The sequence below is a fragment of the Gadus morhua genome, chromosome 1 (genome assembly GCF_902167405.1).
Source record: "Gadus morhua chromosome 1, gadMor3.0, whole genome shotgun sequence".
NCBI classification, from domain to species: Eukaryota; Metazoa; Chordata; class Actinopteri; order Gadiformes; family Gadidae; genus Gadus; species Gadus morhua.
The window spans coordinates 16,596,875-16,622,400 of record NC_044048.1 but is presented as its reverse complement, the minus strand read 5'-3'; the positions used below and the strand labels follow the sequence as shown (position 1 = coordinate 16,622,400).

The following is a 25,526-nucleotide window of genomic DNA, read 5'->3' as shown; positions in this document are numbered from 1 at the left end:
ACACTCGCGCACACACAAACACACGCAAACACATAATCGCAAGTGCACAGACACACATAAATACACATAAAAACACACACACACAAGCCTGTTGCTTTCTTTGAGTCTAACCTGCAAACGTCATTACTACCTATTCTGATTCACGGATCTGCGTGTTTAGTACCTATCTCTCTCTTCTGCCCTCTTTCTTCTCTGTCACTCTCTCTCACTCTCTCTCTCACTCCCTCTCTCTCTCTCTCTCTCTCACTCCCTCTCTCTCTCTCTCTCTCTTACCCTCTCAATCGAATGTGATAGGAAGGGAGGGTGCGGCTGTAGGGACACCCTGACAATTAGCTGCACAAATATTCAGCATTTAAAATAAACAAGGACCCTCTCTTAGAAAACCCTTTTCAAAAGCTCTCGTGTCCCTCTCAGTACCAGTATGCAACAATTTGAGAGATTAGATTAACCCAGGGGTGTCGTGTGTGTTTTGGTGATGTGTGTGTCTTACTCTTCCTCATAGACCCCTTAACCCCTTGAGTTTTTTTCAATAATTATTTTAGTAACTGAGGACTAGATAAAAGCAAGGCTTTTATCATGCATACGTATGTGACTTTGACATTGTTTTTGGAATGCAATTCAATTGTAGAGTTCATTCAATTCAATATTTTCTATTCCATTCTATGTTCTATTTTATTTGGTTAAATTGGCCTTGACATTTTTGGCTTATTGCTTTTTAGGTAGAATAAACTTGTTTTCGGAAGGTCAAGCTGACGTCAAAAAGAGGCTCCAAGTAACTTTACTGATGATTCTCTTTCAGCTTGTTTAACACAAGGGCTCAGAGGCTGCGCTCCATTTAACATTCACCACAACACCCGGAAAGGAATCTGAGCATTTCTATTTTCAGATTGATAGGTAAACAATTACCCCCAGTCAGGCCTGATTGATAAAGGCCTGGCTGTCTGTATCGATTGCAGGTGTTGGTTTGGAAAATGTCTAACCGGCTCAGAGCGAACATGTGTCGGGGTTGGGGGAGGGGGTCGTTGGGTAGGGGCCCTTGGCAGTGGTGGCTAGGGGCCTGGTAGGGCCTACTGTCACCCTCTCAGCCCAGATGCCCAATCGATGTGGCATCAGACAGGTATCCAGGACGACAGGGCCCCGACAGGGCCCGGGTTTCAGGGAGGAACTGGCCAATACTGGAAACTATAGTCTCTTGTTCACAACAAGGAACTTCAGCAGAGAATTCTCTAGTTTTAATGTGTCAAATAGCTGAATCCCTCTTTGGCAATTATTGAATTTGTATCTAATAATAATAATAATAGTAATTATTATTATTATTAATAATATTTTTATTACATTAATAATAAGAAGAATACAAATTATATATAATAACACTGATGATTATTATTATTATAAATATAATTGATATCGTGCCTTTCAAGAGACCCAAGGATTGTAAGAGATGGCCTCAAAGTGAGGCCAAGGAGAATAACTTCTACGTCACAGTGAATGGGCTGAAGTGTCTCCGACCGCAGTCAGAGAAAGCTTACTTCTGCAGCATGGTGCTCTGTAGAGTTGCATCCTCTCCAAGCATTCCATCAAAAACTATTAAACTGTATATCGACCAAGTGGGCCTTTATCTAAACTATTCAGCACCCTACGACGCCCTTCTACGGGGTCTTTATCAGAGTTCTGAGACAGGGCCGTTAGCCTAATCATGGCCGGTGTACCAAGTGTGGGGTTAGTGAGTGACTGCAGGTCTATCTTAAACCAGTCCTCTTCTTGTGCAGTGGAGCTGATCACAAAGCCATTATCTCAAGGCTTCTGAAGTCAAGATGTAATCTGTGGAGAGGTCTCACTCTTTTCTTACCCAGTGGGACGTGGGAACTCAACCATACCATACTGCTTTATAATGATGCCCTGCCATGTCATCACAACGAGTCACGTCACGCCGTGGGTTCGTCATGCAGAATCTCAAAAGTAATCAGAAAGGTGGATTGAAAATATTAGAGATTGGGGCTGTTAGGCACTAAATGAAAATGAAGGGGACATTTTTGACACTTTATTATGGTGCAATAATTCAAACACGAATACAGTGAGAGACAGGGAGATACTATTCAGACAATTATTTGATTATGTTTAATTCTGACTCAAACTGAGCTGAGCTGGATACAGGAACAGGGAGGTAGGAAGCAGACGAGCCAAACATAATAGAATCCCATTTGTTTGATTTGAGAAGGAGTTGTATAATGGACAAAACGTATCACATAGACAAGCAAATAGGTCAGCCAATAATAAATTACAGTTACCAGACAGCTCCTTGCTCCTCTGTTGCGCTAAGGAGTCTCCCCCCCCCCCACACAAACACACACTAACCACCATAATTTGGAGTCAAAGGATTGATATTTGTTCCATCGAATTTCTTGTAAAAGTTCACAAAAATATCCCAAGGAAAATCGATATAGCACGACTTGCGTGTGCCTGGGTGTGTGTGTGTATGTGTGTGCGTGTTGTGTGTGTGAGTGTGCATGTGTGTGCATGTGTGTGTACTCAATTTAAGTGTGTCTGTTTTTCAACAGATGCTTTTTTGATGTGCGCAACAAAACAAGACATGGACAATGAGGAAGCCACCTATGCTGTCCACAATCACTGTGCCTTTATATGTTCTATACAGTGGCCTTTGACTGAAATTAGCTTACTTTCTCCAAGGCTCAATACTGTTCCAGTCGCAACAAAAGGCCTAAGTAAAGCGATTTTGTCCTTCATTTGTTGAGGTTTTTAAGCGGCCCATCTGCTTGCCTCCATTTAAAATGGTCCCACTTTCAAACCGGATGCCACGAAACAGAACAACGTGATTTTTGTAGGTGTATTTAGGGTTGAATTATACTCAATTACATAAGAATTCCCTGAAGCGCTTTACTTGGTATGTGCCTTTGTTTGAAACAAGAGATTGATTCCCTTCCTTTACAGACCGGAACTGAGGCTTCAATATATTTCGGGTCAATTAATAGCAAAAAAAGTTTCTTTCAAGGAAATAAAGAAGAAAAAAACGAATATGCGACGCAGAAAACTAAGTCACAACTAGTATTTTTAATGCTTTACCTTGAATTAGATTTACCAAAAGCAAAATAACTTCTCTGAGTACCTTGAATTCACTTTGAACTCCACAAGCATATCAATTGTATCTGATCTTTAGCCTGACCTTTAAGACAAGTAGTACATCTTCATCCTCGCCTGTGGAAAATGAGGTTGGTGGAACAGACGAGCCTGTCATCCCTGCTCTTTACTGTAAACAATGGTCATATCCCGGTGCCAGGGGACACCCACAGGCTTGGCTCATGCCCTCCCCCTCCCACGAGTCATACAGTAATGACTGCATCCGGCTAGCACCACGATAGCTCAGAGAAAAAAGTATCTGTAACACAACTTTATAAGCAAAGATGAAGTGAGTAGGACCACAGCAGTGACCCAATGGCTGTGGCTTTGCCTTACAAACCTTACCCTCGACCAAACGAGATGACCGTTGTTATGCTGATACAGGTGCGCTATTCTCTGGGGTGACAGGGGATGGAGACCCGGAGCATTACATCGTGTTTATAGACCAATCAGAAGTGACAGGGTTTACGGTGGATGCCGCTTGCCCATCGGTAGCCGTCTCCTGCAGAAGGTCCAGAACCACCACCACCTGCTGCTGCAGCTAGGGACATGATCTGTTCCTCTCTGACGGGATTAATCAACTAAAAAGATTACAGATGGCTTCAAAATGGGTACAAATGTGTGCTATAAGATCTTTAAAGGTAACCCTCAAGGCTGCTGATGGTAACTTTAAGAGCAACAATTTGAGGGTAATCTGTTAGAAATGCTTTAGCAATCCGTATTGAAATGCTCTGTGAGTTGACTGGGCCTTAATTCTGACCAATCAGGGCATCTCTTCCGAGCTTGGTTCAGTAATCCATCTGGCCTCTGATCAATCACATAGGCACACAGTGTTATTATTGCAAGGGTTGTTAATTGGATTTAGCTCTTTTCTGCTTTCTCCTATTGTAAATCTCAAATTTTGCCTACAGCAACTTTACCTTTCGAGGACCAAACCTATTTTGGGATACATGAAGACATCATGTTACGGTTCACACTGTTGACTCAAGACTCAATTCATGAGCCCGGGAATGATTGCCTTTTTAGCACTTATAATATGTTATACAAATCCAATGTCCAAGACCTAGGAAATACTAAAATCAGGCATGGTACTTCATTATAGAACTACATAATAATATATTAAATCAAATGATGAAAAGACATTCATACAAACTAAACATATAATAATGTTATAACAGCAAAATAAACATTTTGAAAACCTTTGGCCTCAAAAAGCCAAACACATTTGTATCCTAATCCTGTGAGTCAGATCTTGTTTCCTTTTATTTATTTCCTGTTCTCTGTCATAGCAACATGTGCACACAAAATAAACCACACTCAACAGTAAATTAATAGATGACAAAGTAACAAATTTAATGGCCTGTTTTTTTGGAACAATTATTTACGCATATTACTAAATCAAAGTGGTTTAAAGTAGGTGTTTTATTCTTCTTCTATTTTGCTGTCCTGAACAAGCTGTCCTTGTTCTCTCACACCAGTGCCACAGTCACATAATCTGCCTATTAGATTACCAAAGACAAGACGGGAAACAAGATGGTTTTATTACCTCAGGAATCAAGATGGTACTCAAACATCAAACGGACCTGTGTGTGCCGGCCTTTAGCAAAGCTATTCATTCAGATGATTTGTCTCTCTCTAAATCCCCTCTTCTGTCTCCTCTCTCCCCTCTCCCCTCTTCCCTCTCCCCTCTCCTTTCTCCCCTCTTCCCTCTCCCCTCTCGTAGCCCAAAAGGGCCATGCCTGACCCTTGTAAGAGTGTGAGTCCCTGGTGTGAACTTCTCTCCGCTCTCATCAAGCCTCCCTAGTTGTTGCTCTTCTCCTGTGGATCAGGCGGTTGGGCCTAACCAGCTGCTTGCTGCTCCACAATGAGCCAATCAGGTGACGCTCAGCGCATCACCCCCCCCCCCCCCTCCCACTCCTCCAAAAACAACCAGACACACACATGGACAAACTCCTCCGCACTCACTTTGTGAACGGAACGACGGCTCAAACAGGTGTGCGGCTGCTTGTGTGTTTGGGGGGAGGTGTGTGTGCGTGTTCGCATCTCTACGTGGGGGAGATGTGTGTATTGTTTGCGTGTGTGTGTGTGAACATTGAATTTGTCCAAATTATTTTTGTAATCTATATGGCTGTACAGTTCAAATAGTTTCACAATGAAGGGGCTGTGGCGCAACTAGTTTTGTGTTGCAATGTGTTATTTTTTTTACATTTTACTTTTGTTATTGAATAAAGGGTCATGGATGGAAGACTGTTATTTTGAGAGATACAACAAGTTAGATTTATTAAGCTGACCCTATCGATTTTCACACCAAATACAGGCTTTGACATTTTGAATGAAAATGCATTTTGATTCGGTTCTATCCAAATAAGAGCTGTTTACAATGTCATTGATTCAACTATGGCATACCTAAAGCAACTTTAAATGATGAGAGCATATGTCTGTTGTATACAGTAGGCAAGGCAAGGTAACCTTATTTATATAGCACTTTTCATACACGAGGCAGACTCAAAGTAATACAAAGATCAAAAGCTGTATTTTCCTGTTTATTATACAGATGATCAACTCTCAACTCTGATGAAGAACTTTGAGTTAAACTTCTTCTCTTCCAAACTCTTCTTCTTTGCATTTCCCCCATTGAAAATAAGTATTTCCAAGTCCACATCTGCATTTGATTTGGGCGTTTAGATGGAAAGATCAGCTCAATGTACCTCCATTACGGATGTTCCCAGACACCACCTGACCGTGATGAAGGGGTGGGGAGATGACGGCGGACGGAGATGGAGGTGTAAAGCGAAAGGGAGAGGATGAGTGAGCTGTAGTATGTGGTACTCAGGCGCTAATCATGGTCCCTGGCTGGAGAAACGCACTGGCGCCTCGCAGCTTATTGAGAGATAATGGGATTCTCGAGGCAACCAGACACACAGCACAAGACAGAGATGAAATTTCAAAATAAATAATGCAAAATTCCCTCTCTCCACTTCCTTTGGCTGCGTTCATGTGTGAATGTAGGTGTGTGTGTGTCTTTGCGTGTTTGTGTATGTGAATGTGCATATGTTTGTGTCTGTGTGTGTGTGTGTGCCTGCATGTTCATGTGAGTGCTTGTGTGTGTGTGATCGTGTATGAGAATGCTCATGTGGGTGTGGGTGTATTGCAACACCACCAGACACTACGGCATGTTGAAAGATGAAGGTATAAGGCTATTAATCCTGTGCATATGGAGAAAATACCATGGCTGCTGTTGTAGACCTATCTCTCTCACTCTGTTACGGCAGCTACGCAATCGCCCAAAAATTATAATAGAGGAGCTCTTCTCTGGGCCAATGTTCCTTGAAAACATAACTCATTTAAATATATACAGAGAAAAAACGCATGAGGTTGACCGTGTGAGGTAACATGAGGCCAATGGGGTCTCGTAATCTCAGATCCAGCAGTCTGACAATTATATAAATAAATATATACAATAAATAAAAGATGGATGAATAAATACATTAATAAACATTTGTGAAAATATAAAGAATAATTCTAGCTAAAAAGTTATGAATTCATTAGAAGTATACATTTGACCTATTGTCAAGGAGACTCATGAAATAAATTTAGATAACAATCAATAAATCGAATGCTTTTTTTATTTTTTAACAGGGAAAGGGACTTAAAAAGTGATTTAAACTCTACAAAAAAACCTGGAAAGAGGGATGAGATTCTAAGAATTTTTTTTTGTGAATAAAGAACTTCCCAGGTAAAATTAAAAAATTAACCATATAAATAAGGGACTTATCTTTACCATCGTCAAAGTAACATATCACATCTTTAAGAATGAAGTCATGAATGACCATGGGTGGATGGAAAATGAAAGAACTTAAATCAGACCAAAATTTCTTGGTAAATTCACATTAAAAAAAAAGATGGGCAAATGTTTCATCAGCGAGTCCACAAAAAGAGCAGGAGCTATCAACATCCATATATTTAGATATTATAGAATTGACTGGATATATTTTATGTACAATTTTAAAATGAATTTCTTTTAACTTGTTGGAAATACTAAATTTATGAGGTAAAAGCCACGTCTTTTTCCAATTTATGTTTTCCAAATGCGAATTCCAGTAGAATTTTCCTCTTGGAATAATTTTGTTTTTACTTTGCAATATTTGACGAATTAATCTATTATTACATTTTTTATCTTTTAATTCCATGCCATTCAAAGACAATGTAGGTATATCATAGGAAGTATGTACTTCATTAAAACAAACATGACTCTTAATCAGATGAGACAAACCTGAAGGAATAGCCTTAGTTACAGCATTGAATTCCTTGAAGGGAATAGGACAACTGTGCGTTGTTATAAAGTTCTCATACGACATTATGAGCCATGTTCATCAAATAAAGACAAAATATTCACAATATTTCTTTCAAACCCGTTTTTGAATGATCTTACATAACAAACTCTGTAGGTGGCGAAGAAGTAGACGTCACGCTCCCTGCGACTGGCGTGGACAAGCCCCCCATCGGCATAACTGAAACTCTCCACATGGCCCAATTTATAATGTTTTTCACCTCTTTCGATGCTTTTATCCTCCCCTTGGGAAAAAGTGGTGAAGTGCAGCAGAGAGATCGCCATGTCTGTAGGCCTACGGGAGTTCCAAGTGCGGGTGGTGACGTATATCATTCACGTCGAGAGCAGCGAAGAGCTGTAGTTCACAAAGCGGTCTCACACAAAACCTAACATTAACAAACTTCTTCGAGAAAGATTTTAGCTTTCTTTGCATGAAAAATTATCAGTTAAATCCACAAACAACATATGTGTAATCCACAAACAACATATGTGTAAAGACTGGGACCAGAAAATAATTAATTTCTCTCCATTGAAACAAATTCATATTTTTCGATCTCATAGGTCCCGAGGGCTCTAACGGAAGAGCTGTGACTTTGCCACTCTATGCTAGCTGAAATCCTGGGAGGCGGCACGTAGCTGGGCCGGAAACTAGAAGCTGAAAGGGGACGGGGTTAAGGATTACGCTTTTCAATTGGATACTATTTTTATGCAGTGGCAAGGCTACACGGTTGATTTGAAACATTACACTTTTTTTATCATTTGATTAGTACTGGGCGAGTTTTGATTCACCAACTGCTTACGGACCCCTCCCTCCTGCAACATGATTTGTTGAAACAAATGACTTCAGATTTTACATAATTAATCTAACAACGAATAATAAAATGTAAAAACGTTCTTCTCTTCTTTCGTGTAACATCAGAGGTCCAACTCAGTGTCTTGTAGCCATGCCCTTGTCTCTGGTCCCACGTCAAAGAGGCCGGCTTCCGAGGGTGGTCTGTGTAGGGGGCAGGTGGTCATAATATGCTGGACAGTCTGTTCAGGGGCACCACACTCGCATGCAGCGCTGTCTGCCAGGCCCCACTTCTTCATTGATGATTTGAACCGACCGACCCCAGTACGTAGACGGTTCAGCAGAGTCCATTGCCGGCGTGGAAGATCGTCTCCTGTGGCTCCATCTCCTGGATCCAAGATGTAGTGGTGGATTTGGGTTGGCCCAGCCCTCTCCCACTCCTGTTTCCAAGCTGCCGCCAGCCATCCATCTTTGGACAGGTCCTCAGTGGTGGAACGGAGCAACTCTTGTGCCACCTTGTTGTAAGGGTGGCGGGACTTGAGTCTGCTCAGAGGAGCTGCTGTCTCTGTGGTCTTATGGAGGATGTGCCAATCATGCTTCCGTGCTTTCCTTGCCAGGGCGAGAGTGGCAGCCTCTCGTCGTAGGCCAGCCGGTGCGATTCCTGCAAGGCCTGGCAGCAGGACGATTGGGGTAGGCTTCAGGCATCCAGTGATGATCCGGAGGGCGTTGTTGATAGCCACATCCACCTTTTTTGTGTGTGGACTTCTGCTCCATACTGGGGCACAGTGTGGAGCACAGTGTAAAAACGTTGATTCTATGAGTTGATGGGAAGGCCTAGGACGGAGCTCCCGGAGCTGAGCGACAATGCATTCATTCATCTAATGTTACCTGGACCAGAACGCATTTCTCAGCCCTTCTATTCAATTATCATCTTAGTGAATTAATAGTGATCATTAAGTTGTCTGGAATAAAACCCAACCAAATTGGCAAACAAATGAATCTGTCATCTCAGCATCTGGTCTGACTATAAGCAACATGATTTAGGGTGAAAAAGGGTTTGGGGCTGATAACTGTTCAAATATCTTCCACTGTATGGGGTCTTTTGGGGGGCTTTTTGACCTTCACCATAGTACACTGCAAGTGAGTCATATGGTGCCTTGTCCCTCAACTTGGGGTTGCCTCATGCCCTGAGTGTGGACCCCAACTGGGACCTGTAGGGTTCAACCATAATCCAGGCGTCACATCGAGTATTGCCCGGGAGAGACCAGCGGGAAAGAGGCTTCTGTTGGTCACTAAACCCATTCTCTCCCCCTTGGGCCAACAACAATAACAACCAACGGAAGGTATTTCACCTAAGGAAACAGGAATGGTAGAAACACAATCAAACAAATACAAAACAAATCTCTAATTTCAAATGTATGCGTCTGGAAAAAGGTTCAAAGCACTCGTAGCTAAAGTAAATATCTACTTGACAAAAACGGAAAAGGGAATTAAATTATGAAATGGCTCTTTAAATGACATTAGACACTAGTTCATGCCGAAATTGGTTTCCTTCAGAGGGGCTAAAAAAACAGTTTAAATAAAACAATCCACTATATAAAAAAGGCCGCCCGTAGTAACAAACACACACACACAAATAAAACAGTTTCATGGTCAGAGCTCTGTGACCTCATCTCCCACTAAGTCGTGAGTCCAGAGTCAACCACTGGAAGCCGTCACTCACTGCTGCCCGCCACCCTGACCCCTGTCAGGCCAGTGTCAGTGCCAAGGCACACAGCTGTCATGCCATCCACACACACACACACACACACACCTCTCACCCATTAGGGTTTATATATTTATTTCCCTGTGTCTCCGGGTCGGCCGGTTGGCTGATGTCTTGTTCCATCCGGTCCTCTGTCGTTCTCCCTGTAGCTGGCACACAGTGGCCCCGGGCCCCCGGTCAGGGCAGAGGTGCTGAGGTCGGCTCTTGTGGTGCTGTTGTTGTTTTTTTCTCTTCGGTTTTGTGTTGTTGTCTTTGAGGGATAATATTTCCGCTGCAGATTATTTTCGGCATTTTGTTAGAAATACTGTTATGCGTCTCCTTTGCCTTCTGTTGAAGTTGTTTTGCATGTGTTCATATTCACTTCTTCCCCCTACTTATGTTACACATGTGTTTTGTCAAAATGTTCAACAATCACAGAATTCAATATAGGGTGGCAAGTTTCACTCACTCGTCTGTTTGCCTCAATTACTTAAGCATTCATTTGTTTCTAAGTGTGTTGGCAGCCCATAGCTGAATGTGCCATTAGTCGGGAGAGTGTAAGCTGAAGAAGCCAGACCCTTCAAAACCCCATTTTCTGCCCTGTTTTCACTGACAGTACGGTTGACTCATTCGCTGAACCACTACAAAAGGTTGTGTTGCTCATGATGAATATGAATCACATATTGCAGCTCGACTGGCTCAGGTCTGCGCTTCATCAACCTGTGCACTCGTCCAGCAATACTCTCTGTAGCTATGCAACAAAATAGAGAATCAATCTGTTTAACTTCATGTCTCCAAACATTGCCAATTGCATTTGTGCTTGAAGGAAGTTCATCATCATGGCTTAATGAAATGAAAAAACAGCAAGCCTCAGTGAGAAGAAGCACAAGAGGGATGCTGAAGAATCTTATTATTCTCTCCCAGCCGAGAGTGTATATTTAGCCTGTCCTCTCCGGGAGCTCAAACTGTGGTTAAACCTTTGTGTTAACTTCATGTCTGAGTTTTGACGGCCCCAACTAAGAACACAGGATTTAATTACATCCTTGTAAGATAGAAAGGGAGTATTCAAACCTGCCGCAGGGTCTACAACGTTACATTCACACACACAATATAAAACTTTGTATCTCTGTCAGAGACCCACATACCAACCGATGAACCCAGCGGTTGTGTGGTCCCAGAAGATGTCAGATTAATTTTTGATGCCGATTCCCATTTGTTCCAGTGTTTCCAGGGGTAATTGACCTGCTGACAAGGAACCTGGTCCTTTGGGATGTGATCTCATGGCTGAGATTCAAAGAGAAGCTGGTACTGATATGTTGGGAGTGGTTTAACAAGACACCCGTTCCTCTGTGGTCGTCTGCAATGGATTTTGAGTGGAGGGTCAATAGCTGCTGCCTTTATGAAGAGAACAACAGCCAGATGTACAATGTATTTTATCATCGGAAGGAGGACAGACTGCACAGCAAATGCTACATCTTGCTTATCATTGACATGCAGATTATCTATAGACTAACACTTAGAGGGAATAGAGGGTGTAATAATGGTATTGATATTATAACCAAAGTCCTGCGTGGATTCTAAACATCCTTGAAGTATTAGACATGACAGCACAATGAAGGCAAGAAATTATGCAGTTGATTTATTCTGGGCTGACTCAAACTGGAGTAGAGAATCAAGGGACTCTGGAGTAATCTCAATGCTTATCAAACCCTCTTTAGTTGCACTGTAAATAAAGAATGCATTATAGTCAGGGGAGAGTTAAGATTTGCTTATAGAGATACGATTATTAGGCTGGAGGAGAGCTTCACTCTGTGATCTGATACCCCTGCAGTTTAGAAGGTAGGGCGCCGTCACCTGTCCTGATTCAGGGAGAGGAAGCACTGTCACATGCTGAGCCGTACTGAGATTGCACATTATTCCTAATATCCTAATCATGCCAGCGATGTGTGAAAGGGCTTGGGGAGTCCGCCATCCTCACCTCCGAAGCTGCCCAGTAGGTCCTTCAACCTTCTGAACTAAATGACGAAAGGGTCAATTCACACCAAACCTTAACATACACCCTTCTTGTGCTCAATGAGGCTCTGTACAAACATATTATTATTTTATCTTATTTTTATTTTTATAAACCTTTGACAATTTCAAGATATGCAAGATGACTATTTGGTACAATAACCATGTTGGTAAGAGTTACAAACATGATAAGTGCGGTTAAATTACTGCGGAAGTGCCAATAAAAAGCTAAACTATTGGGCCTAATTGTATATTACGCAGTTAAATACCAAATTCCAAGTCAACTTGTTGTAATTTATGGATCTAAAAAAAGAATCCGTCAGTCCTTCGTTTAAAGTCCACCATCCATCGTTACGCACGACTTGGTGACATCAATGGAGACGCGCGCTCCAGAGGAACTTACAGCGCGGTGGCTGGTGTGACGACAGATAGCGGAGGGTATAAAAAGCGATGGGTAGGTATCTGCTCATACCTCTGAAGTTGGCCTTCACGGGTCACCAACCGCTGTGAGAAGGGGAACAAAACGGTTACGTCTATAGCAAATGAACATAATCACCATTGAATTTGCCTACCAAGAGGAAGAACTAAAGACACCAAGTAAGTCTTTCATTTCAAGTCTTAATACCGTTTTACTTCATCTGCCATGCACATTTCAAACCTCTATCTTAGTTGAAATGCAAATCTGATTATATTTTCCATTTTTATCCTCATTACAGCTTTCCTTTTTTTTCAAATATAATCTCATATCATTTCTTACCAGGCACAACTCTACTTGCAATGAAGTCGACGTATCTTCTCATCTTGGCTTCTCTCACGGTGGGTAACTTTACGGGTTCCAGAGGGCAGGGTATGCCAGACGATGGGACGGTGGACCACAAGACCATAGACGACATTATTCTACAGAGAGCAGAGACTATTTTGTTGCGCTCCATTTTGGAAAAGATACAAGAGCAAGGAGAAACAAATGGTAAATGTAGCGCACCTCAACTGCGCTCAGTTATTGCTGTTCCAAATTGAATTCCATCTTGCCGAGAATAACTTGACTAGATATAGCCTATTCAAATTGTGCGTTAATTATTGTGTGAATTTTTTTTTATTAACATGTATCTTGATGCCACTACAATATGGGTTACACAGTTGGTTTTCTTTTTTTATTTCAATTTGTTAACATTCTTAAAAATAATAATACACAATTTAAGATATTATCCTTTGGTTATCGTTTGTATCCACCTTTTAACTTTTTACTTTGATAACCTCGATTGTAATCTAATGCACTTCATTTACTCAGGATACAGAAAACATTTAATTTGCAGGAGTCATTTAAAGATGGCAAATACATCTTCCTTTGATGTAGCTAACAGAGCAAGTAAACGGTAATTTTTTTCTAATCTTCTTCCAGAAGGGCTTTACTCTCAGTCAGACTGTGTCACAAAGCGGCAACATCCCGGCAAGAGACTGAACGAGGACCTGGAGAAACGGCAGCATCCAGGGCGAAGGGAGGAGGAGGACGACGACGGGGAGGCAGACTACGAGGCTGTTCAGAAGAGACAGCACCCGGGAAAACGCGACGACGACCTAGACTCCTTTATAGAGTTCCAGAAAAGACAGCACCCGGGAAAACGCGCGATACTTGGACAGATTGCGGACAGCCCCGTGCTCCTGAGTGAACTTTCTAAAAGACAGCACCCGGGAAAACGCTTCCTCGCGTTTTTCAGCAAACGGCAGCACCCAGGTAAGCGTGACCCTGGCTTTGACGTGGAGCGCGAGGAAAACGCGGCCCTCCAGCAATTCGACAAGCGTCAGCATCCCGGGAAACGTTTTTGGGAAAACTCGAGCCCGGATTCGGGCTCCACCAGACCCTGTGACGTGTTGGACCCATCCTCTGGCTGCAGCCAGACCAGCCTGTTGCTCGACCTCATAGACAACGTGACCAAGAGTCGCGTGGAGGAAAAGAGACAACACCCGGGTAAAAGACTCGCCCCCCCAGGGGAGGATTTGGTAGAAAAGTGATCATAATAAAAAAACTAAAGTTTAGGCTGTTGTGAGCCTAATGTGCTGTATAGTAAAAAAATAAATGTGTAAAGTAATTGACCGTAATCAAATAATTTCAGATAAGCCTGCCCATTTACATAATTTTCTATATACCCGAAAAAATGCCACATAGGTATTTTACAATTTAGGAACATGAAGTAATAGGCCTACATTGATTGCATTCAGGTATGTGATCGATGATAGCGCCCAAAGTGTATGTCATTGGATTAAAATATTTGCTTTTGCTTAACTTTGAGGAAGTGTGCACATGTTGTTCACTGAACCTCGAATTATAACCTAATTTGACGTCTAATGAAAAGGCAACTTTGATCGATTTGTGACACAGGCAACTCTTATTAAATACGTTTTTATTTAGCCTAATATTATATTTTTGCTTTGTGTTGTTACCTCTGTGAGGTTACAAAGTTTTAGTATAGGCTCCTATCAGATAAAAGCAATAGAAAAGTCGAAAATACGCTAACTGAATAGGCTGCAAAAAGTTATTTTTTACTAAAATATTATTGCATGGACTCATGTTTAACTGCAGCCTGTATGTAATTCCTGCCTTAAATCATTTCACAACTATGTCGATGTTACAATAAAATGCATTAGTAAAGAATTTTGGCGTGGACTTTTTAGTTGCAGTCATGGAATAACTTTTGGGTGCGTGAAGTATTTTTTTTTTCTACTAAATACATTTATGCTGACATTGGAAGGGCCAATGCTTATCAGAAATGCACCGACATGTGCAGTAGGCCTATATCAAATAACGAACTTATCGGCCAATGATAGAAAGTATGTCTCGTATAATTGTTATTCTTTACTCCCTATTAAATAATAACTATTTGATGCTCGGACCACTGGATCCAAAATCTGACGCGCGCGGACAGTGGCATGAATGACAACCATCAACCGATTGGTTTGAACCACTATTATTATTCGTGTAAATGTTGCGGTTATCATATAAAAGTATAGGAAACGTGAAAGAAAAAACTAGAGTAGGCACTAGGCAGTGTAGACAACCCAACTACGTTTTAACATAGCCATGGCTTTCGGCGTTTTGTTCTGTTTGTCCGTCACATGCTGCCATACGGAGGGGTGTCACATGACTAGGTTGGGCAGCTGTGGTGCAGCCATAGGTTGCAGCTGGGAGCTGCGAGCTGTCAATATCCAAATTTTCAAACAATAACTTTTGTAAACGTGTGAGTACAAATGTTTTACTGAAGATTATATATTCAGGTGTACCGTTGAGCAACACAAGGGAGAGCGTTTCTTGTGATGTCAGGAGACAAAACGTGCCATTGTTTAGCCCCAAGCTAGTGTATGGTACCTAGCATGGCTAGTTGGCTGGTCGCTGCTCCTTAGATCACTGAACTCTACACAACGAGACGAAAAAATGAGTTTAAATCATCAGAAAGCTACTGGGGAGGTTCATGTCTTTATACATTTCTCGCTACGATAATCGTGATTTGATTCACCGACGTTCGAAATCCATTTTTGTTTTTCGAAAGTTTAAAACGTCGTTAGCATTGCACCGATTTGACATACTGCATGATGTGTGCTCTTGAAATGTACGTTTCTGTCAATTGCAGCGTCAAGGCAATGCGTTGGCAGAAAACAACTGCGGTCACGCCAGCCGCACTTTGGAAAAGCCCCGTCAAGCCAGCCGCCGCTTAATATCTGTTGCGCATATATTACTGCACTTACGGTACAGTGCCCGACTAGGCCAAAATGGATGGGAAAGCAGTTTTTTATACCCGGTGCAACGGTTAAACATGGGGGATATTATAGGTTTGCTGATTTTTTTTTCACAGGATTCTTAATTGTTCACAGTGATCCTGACTATCACTATAGAACATATCAAAACATTTTACTGTAGGGTTTTATAATAAATTAAATTCAAAATCCTTCCCAGTATCAAAGTGCATACTGGAGAATGGATTATTTCCTGCTTTTCAAAAATGTATTACAATTATTCCTTAACAGGTTTGCTGATATTTTCAATGGATTGTTGTTCACAGTAATCCTGACTATCCTTATAGAACATATAAAAAAATCTTACTCTATGGTTTTATAGTACATTATATTCAAAATCCCTTCCAGTATCAAAGTGCATACTGGAGAATGGATAACAATCCTGCTTTTCAAAAATGTATTAAAATTATTCCTTAAAAGGTTTGCTGATATTTTCAATGGATTCTTGTTCACAGTGATCGTGACTATCACTTTATAATATATGAAAACATTTTACTGTATGGTTTTATAATAAATTCAATTCAAAGTCCCTCCCCCTCTCAAAGTGCATTCTGGCGAATGGATAATTTCCTCAATTTCAGAAATTTATTAAAATTATTCCTTAAGAGGTTTGCTAATATTTTCAATGGATTCTTGTTCACAGTGATCCTGACTATCACTGTATAACATATCAAAACATTTTACTGTATGGTTTAATAATTAATTCAATTCAAAGTCCCTCCCACTCTCAAAGTGCATACTGGCGAATGGATAATTTCCTCAATTTCAAAAATGTATTTAAATTATTCCTTAAGAGGTTTGCTGATATTTTCAATGGATTCTTGTTCACAGTGATCCTGACTATCACTGTATAACATATCAAAACATTTTACAGTATGGTTTTATAATAAATTCAATTCAAAGTCCCTCCGACTCTCAAAGTGCATACTGGCGAATGTATAATTTCCTCAATTTCAAAAAAATATTTAAATTATTCCTTAAGAGGTTTGCTGATATTTTCAATGTATTCTTGTTCACAGTGATCCTGAATATCACCGTATAACATCAAAACATTTTACTGTATGGTTTTATAATAAATACAATTCAAAGTCCCTCCGACTCTCAAAGTGCATACTGGCGAATGGATAATTTCCTCAATTTCAAAAAAATATTTAAATTATTCCTTAAGAGGTTTGCTGATATTTTCAATGTATTCTTGTTCACAGTGATCCTGAATATCACCGTATAACATATCAAAACATTTTACTGTATGGTTTTATAATAAATTCAATTCAAAGTCCCTCCCACTCTCAAAGTGCATACTGGCGAATGGATAATTTCCTCAATTTCAAAAAAATATTTAAATTATTCCTTACGAGGTTTGCTGATATTTTCAATGTATTCTTGTTCACAGTGATCCTGACTATCACTCTATAACATATCAAAACATTTTACAGTATGGTTTTATAATAAATTCAATTCAAAGTCCCTCCGACTCTCAAAGTGCATACTGGCGAATGTATAATTTCCTCAATTTCAAAAAAATATTTAAATTATTCCTTAAGAGGTTTGCTGATATTTTCAATGTATTCTTGTTCACAGTGATCCTGAATATCACCGTATAACATATCAAAACATTTTACTGTATGGTTTTATAATAAATACAATTCAAAGTCCCTCCGACTCTCAAAGTGCATACTGGCGAATGGATAATTTCCTCAATTTCAAAAATGTATTTAAGTTATTCCTTAAGAGGTTTGCTGATATTTTCAATGGATTCTTTTTCACAGTGATCCTGACTATCACTGTATAACATATCAAAACATTTTACAGTATGGTTTTATAATAAATTCAATTCAAAGTCCCTCCGACTCTCAAAGTGCATACTGGCGAATGGATGATTTCCTCAATTTCAAAAAAATATTTAAATTATTCCTTACGAGGTTTGCTGATATTTTCAATGTATTCTTGTTCACAGTGATCCTGAATATCACTGTATAACATATCAAAACATTTTACTGTATGGTTTTATAATAAATTCAATTCAAAGTCCCTCTGACTCTCAAAGTGCATACTGGCGAATGGATAATTTCCTCAATTTCAGAAAAATATTTAAATTATTCCTTAAGAGGTTTGCTGATATTTTCAATGTATTCTTGTTCACAGTGATCCTGAATATCACCGTATAACATATCAAAACATTTTACTGTATGGTTTTATAATAAATTCAATTCAAATCGCCGTATGCACTTTGAGAGTGGGAGGGATTTTGATTATAATTTACTATAAAGCCATACAGTAAAATGTTTTGATATGTTCTATAGTGATAGTCAGGATATCTGTTAACAAGAATCCATTGTAAATATCAGCAAACCTCTTAAGGAATAATTTAAATACATTTTTGAAATTGTGGAAATTATCCATTCGCCAGTATGCACTTTGAGAGTGGGAGGGACTTTGAATTGAATTTATTATAAAACCATACAGTAAAATGTTTTGATATGTTATACAGTGATAGTCAGGATCACTGTGAACAAGAATCAATTGAAAATATCAGCAAACCTCTTAAGGAATAATTTTAAAAAAAAATTGAAATTGAGGAAATTATCCATTCGCCAGTATGCACTTTGAGAGTGGGAGGGACTTTGAATTGAATTTATTATAAAACCATACAGTAAAATGTTTTAATATGTTCCATATTGATAGTCAAGATATTTCTGAACAAGAATCCATTGAAAATATCAGCAAACCTCTTAAGGACTAATTTTAATACATTTTTGAAATTGAGGAAATGATCCATTCGCCAGTATGCACTTTGAGAGTGGGAGGGATTTTGAATATGATTTACTATAAAACCATACAGTAGAATGTCTTGATATTTCCCATAATGATAGTCAGGATCACTCTGAACGAGAATCCATTGAAAATATTAGCAAACCTCTTAAGGAATAACTTAAATACATTTTTGAAATTTAGGAAATTATCCATTCGCCAGTATGCACTTTGAGAGTGGGAGGGATTTTGATTATAATTTACTATAAAGCCATACAGTAAAATGTTTTGATATGTTCTATAGTGATAGTCAGGATCACTGTGAACAAGAAACCATTGAAAACATCAGCAAACCTATAATTTCCCTCATGTTTAACCGTTGCACGGGGTATAAAAAACTGCTTTCCCATCCATTTTGGCCTAGTCGGGCACCGTACCGTAAGTGCAGTAATAGATGCGTAACAGATATTAAGCGGCGGCTGGCTTGACGGGGCTTTTCCAAAGTGCGGCTGGCGTGACCGCAGTCAGAAAACATGTTAATGACTCACTAGTGTTGAGTCAGAGGGCGGACCCTACCATAGGACGATGTGCAATAGCAATTCATAGCAATTTCGTGTGCACGTTAAGCATATTAGGTACAACAACAATAAAGTATTCATAATACATTCAGCCAAAGCCTTATGCACCTGCTAATAACATTGCGTAACGTTACATTGTGTAAATGTAAAACAACGTATTCGGCAGATCTATGTTCGGCAATTTAGGGTGCAATTACAAGAGACCACCATCTACCGCTGACAACGGTAATGAGGTTCCACTCATCTGATAGTTAATGAGAGATTAAATAAAACAAATATGAGATTAAATAACGCAAACGATTTCAGACATCAGTTACGGGTGAAAATCATAGCAATGTGTATTCTGTGTGTTATAAGAACATTTATTGGGGGTGCAATCTTTTTTGATAATTTGGGTTTGGACTTTTCTTTCACTCACATCCTGAAAACCAAGGCTTTCCCTGGCTGGGATGGAACTGTCCTGTGTTGGCGTGAACACCCGGTGGCGGGTGGAATGAATGGAAACGCCTTTCCCACCGTGCATCGCGTCTATCAGGGCTTCATCCACAGCCGATTCCTCCCATGGCATCTAGTTATCCACCCCCCTTTGAAGGCACAGGGGAAGTGAAGGAGGGATTCATTTGCCCACTGTGCCATAAGGATCTGCAGTCCTTTTACCAACTCCAGGACCACTATGAGGAGGAGCACTCTGGAGACGACCGTCATGTTAGGGGGCAACTCAAGAGTAAGTGCCTGTAATATCTGTGATAATCGTATCTAGGTTAGAGTGAATTTATCCTGAATTTAGTAAGATGGTCAACTCACCTCAGAATACTTCTGTAGAACGTAGCCTAGATTCGAATCGGATGAAACGGTGGGATGCGGAAAGTATTTTAAGGCTGATCAGATAAGTGAAAAGCAGATAATTCCAGCACTGGCTGAATGTGTGGGTAACAGCATAATTATTGAATAGTTGTGCATTGAGTGATATTGGATGCATTAGGGTTGGAGTAGGATTGAAGCAGCATCATCACCATCTGTGCGTGTGCAGGTTTGGTTCAAAAGGCTAAGAAAGCCAAAGACAAACTGCTGAAGAGGGATGGAGACGACCGAGCTGACACTGGAAGCTATGAGTCATTCTACTACGGCGGAGTGGATCCATACATGTGGGAGCCCCAGGAGCTGGGTAAGGCTGGAGAGATGCACTGGTTAAGAGAGAAGATTTAATGTTATTTTTTTCTAGCCTAAGGCTTGAATCTCTGATCCATTTTGAAATATTAATGTACCAATTATCCAATTTTTACATAACTAATAATGACTCAGTCAGAACTACATAATAGATGTGTTGCAAACTAAACATGCATTTTATAAAGTGGAAACAAAGGATTCAAATATATCAGATTTACATAGGCATTGATTGACATCAGACTGCTGGTCTTGCTGGATAATTAATTAAACTTCTTCTTGCAGGTGCAACCAGAAATCATCAGGACTATTTCAAAAAACACAGAGCAGCCAGGATAGACCACTATGTGATCGAAGTCAACAAGCTCCTCATCAGACTAGAAAAGGTGTGGTTGTGAAATCGCTAACCACTATTCATTTGAATTATAATTTCCATTCTATCCATGCAATAATGTCATCTTACTTGTGGCCCAATTGTTTCAGCTCACATCTTTCGATAGGACCAACTCGGATGTAGCTAAAATCAGAGGTTTGTTCACTTCCATCATATTTAAATATATGAGATCCATCTCATCTTCCATTTCTAAAGCTATCGCCCCTCCACAGCCATAGAGAAGTCGGTGGTGCCATGGGTGAGCGACTCGGACGTGCCCTTCTGTCCCGACTGTGGGAACAAGTTCAACATCAGGAACCGGCGGCACCACTGCCGTCTGTGTGGCTCCATCATGTGTAGGAAATGCATGGACTTTGTTCCTCTGCCTCTGGCCTGTGAGTATAACTATGAAGGTCACGATCATGTCTGTCTGGTATGGCACCCCTCACTCTGTGTTTCTTCCTTGGATGGTTTACTCCTTGAAAATAGAGTTTTAGCTTGCTCCTGGGTGTGCTAGGGTAGGAGAGTATTCCTGAAATGTGGTCCGTGAAGCCCTATGGACGACACTTTGGTGCATTACAAACAACAGAGCTTTTTTTTTTTACCGCTTATGTAAGGGCTTCTCTCTCTTTCTCTCTCTCTCTCTTTTTCTCTCGCCCTCCCTCCCACTCACCAGATAAGTTGACCAGTGGCACACGGGAGTCCCTTTGCATCCCTGGCAGCCCGGGTCAGTCCCAGGCCCCACCCTCAGGGGCCGGGGCCAGTGGGATGGGCTCCAGAAGGGGCAGCCTGAGCAGCCTGAGCAGCGTCACCTCCATGCTGGAGGAGAAGGACGACGAGAAGATCCGCTGCTGCCACCACTGCATGGACACGCTGCTGAAGAGACAGCAGAAGCTGGAGGAGAGGGACCACATGCCTGACATAGTCAAACTATATGAGGTACGACGCTCAAAGGTCCATGCTGTAAGAGCCAAAGCCTTTTTAATATAGATATATATAATATACATAACATAAACAAATACAGCCACAGCACTGATTTATATCTGGCTTCATTAGACGATTGCTGTCTTGTACACTTAAGTAACTACGTTACACTAGCTTCAGCGAGGCAATTTAGTAATTATTTCCTGATCAGCATTTTTATATCTCCTGGTTTGTTGATATTCTTTATCAAGTACTGTAAGTCTTAAAGGCTGGCTATGGTTCACTGCCCACCCCCATGGCTTGGTCCACCCACTTGGTGCCAAAAGATGACAGCATTTGTGCACAAGGGGGTGTCAGATGCGTGCTCTGCATCACTTCATGTGCGCCCTTAAAGAATGATTTATCTCACAGGCCATATTGTTGCTCTCGCTAGCAGAGACATTATTATGTTGAGTTTTATTGCACTGTGGGCAGTAGAACTGCACATTTTTGCGTTTTTAAGCCAACATATTCATGGCCTTCATTGTGTATTTATTCTGGTATTCAATGTCTTGCATCTTGTGTTGATTCTTTCAGAGGCTAAGAATGTGTATGGACAAGGTTGATGAAAAGGCACCAGAGTACATCAAAGTGGCCGAATCTCTTAAGTAAGTCCAATTGCACCGTAAATAACCTAGAGGGAAATCATTGGATGGATTCAAAGCAAAAAATGACTCTATTTTGACTCTATTCATTCATAGTGCCGGGGAAACCACATACAACCTGGACTCTGCTGGTGGGCTTAGACTTGAAGTACAGAAGTACTACGAGTTAATCGATGCATTGAGGTCAGTGCATTGCAAGTTTTTTTTATAATTGAAGATTAAACTAGTCTAGTCAAATCAAATGTAATATGTATGAAGGGATAAACTGGATTTATCGCTCGCTCTCCTCTCATCAGTAAGAGGATTTTAACCCTGGGAATGAAAGATGATCCGGCCCCCACGCCAAAGTCCCTCCATCTGCAGAAAATGATCCGTTACACCGCAACGCTCTTCGTCCAGGTAAGAACACCTAAAAGAGGAGGTATATGGTTCAGGGGCGAATTCAATACTTCAATTCAAAACACATTTTTATGGTTACCCTTCTGGCCATTGTGCTTCCACTAGGAGAAGCTGTTGGGTCTGATGTCTCTTCCAACCAAAGACAAGTATGAGGCACTGAAGGAGAAGAGGAAGCAGGAACAAGAGAAGAAACTCCAGCAGGAGAGATTGGTGAGGAGGTGCTCCTTTTATTCCTCCTCAAACAGTTTCCAGCTCATGTTTATATCTCACAGTCTCTTCCACCCATCAGGCTGCTCAGGAGTCCATGAGGAAGAGGCAGGAGTCTGAGAAGAACCGTTCCGTCGCCACCACCAATGGAGAAGTCCCCCCGGCTCCCAAACCTCCTCGCATGACCAAGGCAGGAGGTTGGCTGCCCTCGGCCGATTCCAAGAAAACCCACAGTGAGCTCAAGGACCCCCTGCTGCAGCAGATAGACAACATCCAGTCGTTTCTGCGGCAAGCGAGGGAGGCCCAGCGGACGGACGAGGTGGCCATGCTGGAAGAGAACCTGCGGCAGCTGCAGGACGAATACGACCAGCAGCAGACCAGCTTGGCCATCGCTCTCTCCCAGAAGCTGGCCCAGGAGGAGAACCTGCAACAGGGGGAGATTCAAAGGCTCGAGGCCCGGGAAAGGAGCGAGTGGGAGCAAAGAGCTCCGGCGGCGGACTCCCGGCAGCCCTCTTCCATCTGGGAATGCTCTTTGGACCTCGGCGAGCCGGTGGCTGGGTATGTGGAGGAGGACAAGATTGGAGAAGTAACCCCTAAATTTGAAAGGAGCCCTCTGTCATTAAGAGCGTTCCCTGCTCTCGCGGGCCAAGAAGAGTCCCCTCCTAGGTTGAGGAGCTTAGGAGGACATGTCACTCCTCCCAGCAGCGAAGGGCCAAACAGCTCCTCTCTAAACCCCTTCGAAGAGGACTCCACGCCTACTGAAGAGGACCCGTCCAACCCCTTCTTCGAGGACATACAGGAGGAACACAAAGAGGTGAGCAACGGGAAGAAGGAATACAACCCCTTTGATGACGAAGAGGACAACGGTGGACAGGAAGAACCCGCTGCAACATCTCTTGGAAACCCTTTCGAGGAGGAGAGTAGTGAGACGAGCAACCCTTTCACGGAGGCCTCTGGGGACTCCCCAGGGGTTTCGACCAACCCCTTCGAGGGGGACGAAGACGCAGGAGCTCTGGCGGACATTGACATGATAGAGGAGGAACTGCTTCTGCAGCAGATTGACAACATTAGGGCCTACATCTTTGACGCTAAGATAAACGGCCGTCTGGACGAGGTGGAGCTGCTCTCAGCCAACCTGAGAGAACTACAGCACACCCTGCAGGAGCAGAAGAAAACCCACTGAACCTGTTCCATCAGATCCTGTGATCAGCCTCAGATAAGGGTGCCCATTGCCCATCAACGTAATAAACATCTTATAACCCCGGTGAGAGCTGCTTCCGTCGGCTGAACTCTAAAACTAAGCACTATGTCTCTGTTGTACCAAGTGAATCCTTTTGCAAGCACTAAAAGACTGAGTAGATGTTTTGTTGACTGTTAACCATTGCCTCAACTAAAGCCGTATGTTCTATCCACTAATAAGAATCAAGAAAAGGGATGCAGTTGACTGAGCTCATATGAGGCCATGAACCTAGTGAAGTTCCCAATTGTATGTTATTGCCAACTAAAACAAACTAGTGCATTAAAAGATGTTATTAAATACCGGATTAAAAAAAGACAGAAATGTATTGCTCATTTCTGTAAAAAAAACTTAACATCCATTGTTTAAGTAATTTATGAAACATAATAATCTGAATTATAGTGAATAAATCATTCATTTAGGTATTTAGTTAATGAGAATCAGAAGGTTTCTCTTCAAATTGATAACCTAGGGCTAGCCTGTAGTGCCGGACTTGATGACTATTCTACACGACATTTTTCATGCAAAATATTTTTAAGCACACACTAACTACTTAATGATCTATTTACGTTATTTCATTTTGCGTAATTAAAGCACAAGGCATAATGCACAGAGAATCAATGTGCTTTTCTGCAAGAAACGCCATCAATATCATTTCTGTATATTAACTTGTTATAGTAAACATTGTTAATGTAACACGCATTCTTTCAAAGATCTGATGCATGTTTTGTTGATTGTTGGATGTATATGCATCTCTGCAAGGCCTCAGATATTTGTTTGTTTGGTTGTAGATATTGATCACAAAATTGTGCAGCATCATTGCTGCAAAGGTATACTGAGGTGTGTTTCATGATGTACACCTTCTGTGGTACTTTAACAATGTATAGAATAACTTCAAAGGTCCAAAGTGATGCAGTTTTCGAATTGTATGCCGAAATTTAAAGCATGGCACCTATCTCAATTTCCAATAATTACATTTTCCTTTTGTAGTTACATAGAGGATTGGCTTATCAGCGGGAACATGAAAACAAATTGTTTTGAATCCAACTTTATTCAGCTAATTCATTATTTACCTTACGGTAACCCCAACTCGACGAAGCCAGTAAGTATTATCCTAATGCTGCTTATTCTACTACATAAAATTGACCACTGTCCAAAGGTTTGACTACAGACTGAGTTTGCCGTTATGCTCAATCCACTGTGTTGTGAATAATCCCAGTAAAACATTCAAATCAAAATATTGACAATAAATGTTTATGAACGTTTCCAAGGTTACACATTGATTGTGTCCGTTGCTAACATTGTTGTATTTGATTAGTGCCTGTGTCTGTTATCTTGCCATTCAAGACATTTATTTTCTAAGAACCTAACCTTCAGCCATCATTTGACGGCTCCATCTCAGCACAAATAAAATTTGATATTGAGAAATAAAATGGCCTGTGGACCTCAGCTTG

The 25,526-nt window shown here is 41.1% G+C and overlaps 2 protein-coding genes across 2 annotated transcripts; both read left to right on the top strand.

The window, feature by feature from the left end:
* Positions 1-12,471: 12,471 nt before the first annotated feature.
* Positions 12,472-14,659, top strand: trh (thyrotropin-releasing hormone). The gene is made up of 3 exons (XM_030355697.1): positions 12,472-12,606; positions 12,770-12,976; positions 13,409-14,659. The coding sequence occupies exons 1-3, from the start codon at positions 12,552-12,554 to the stop codon at positions 14,017-14,019; spliced, it is 873 nt and encodes a 290-aa protein (XP_030211557.1). The 5' UTR covers positions 12,472-12,551; the 3' UTR covers positions 14,020-14,659.
* A 454-nt stretch (positions 14,660-15,113) lies between these two features.
* Positions 15,114-25,339, top strand: rbsn (rabenosyn, RAB effector). Its single transcript, XM_030346648.1, has 12 exons — positions 15,114-15,242; positions 19,558-19,848; positions 20,155-20,289; positions 20,574-20,674; positions 20,772-20,817; positions 20,895-21,056; positions 21,338-21,600; positions 22,162-22,232; positions 22,326-22,412; positions 22,526-22,628; positions 22,734-22,838; positions 22,918-25,339. The coding sequence occupies exons 2-12, from the start codon at positions 19,686-19,688 to the stop codon at positions 24,016-24,018; spliced, it is 2,337 nt and encodes a 778-aa protein (XP_030202508.1). The 5' UTR covers positions 15,114-15,242; positions 19,558-19,685; the 3' UTR covers positions 24,019-25,339.
* Positions 25,340-25,526: the final 187 nt, after the last annotated feature.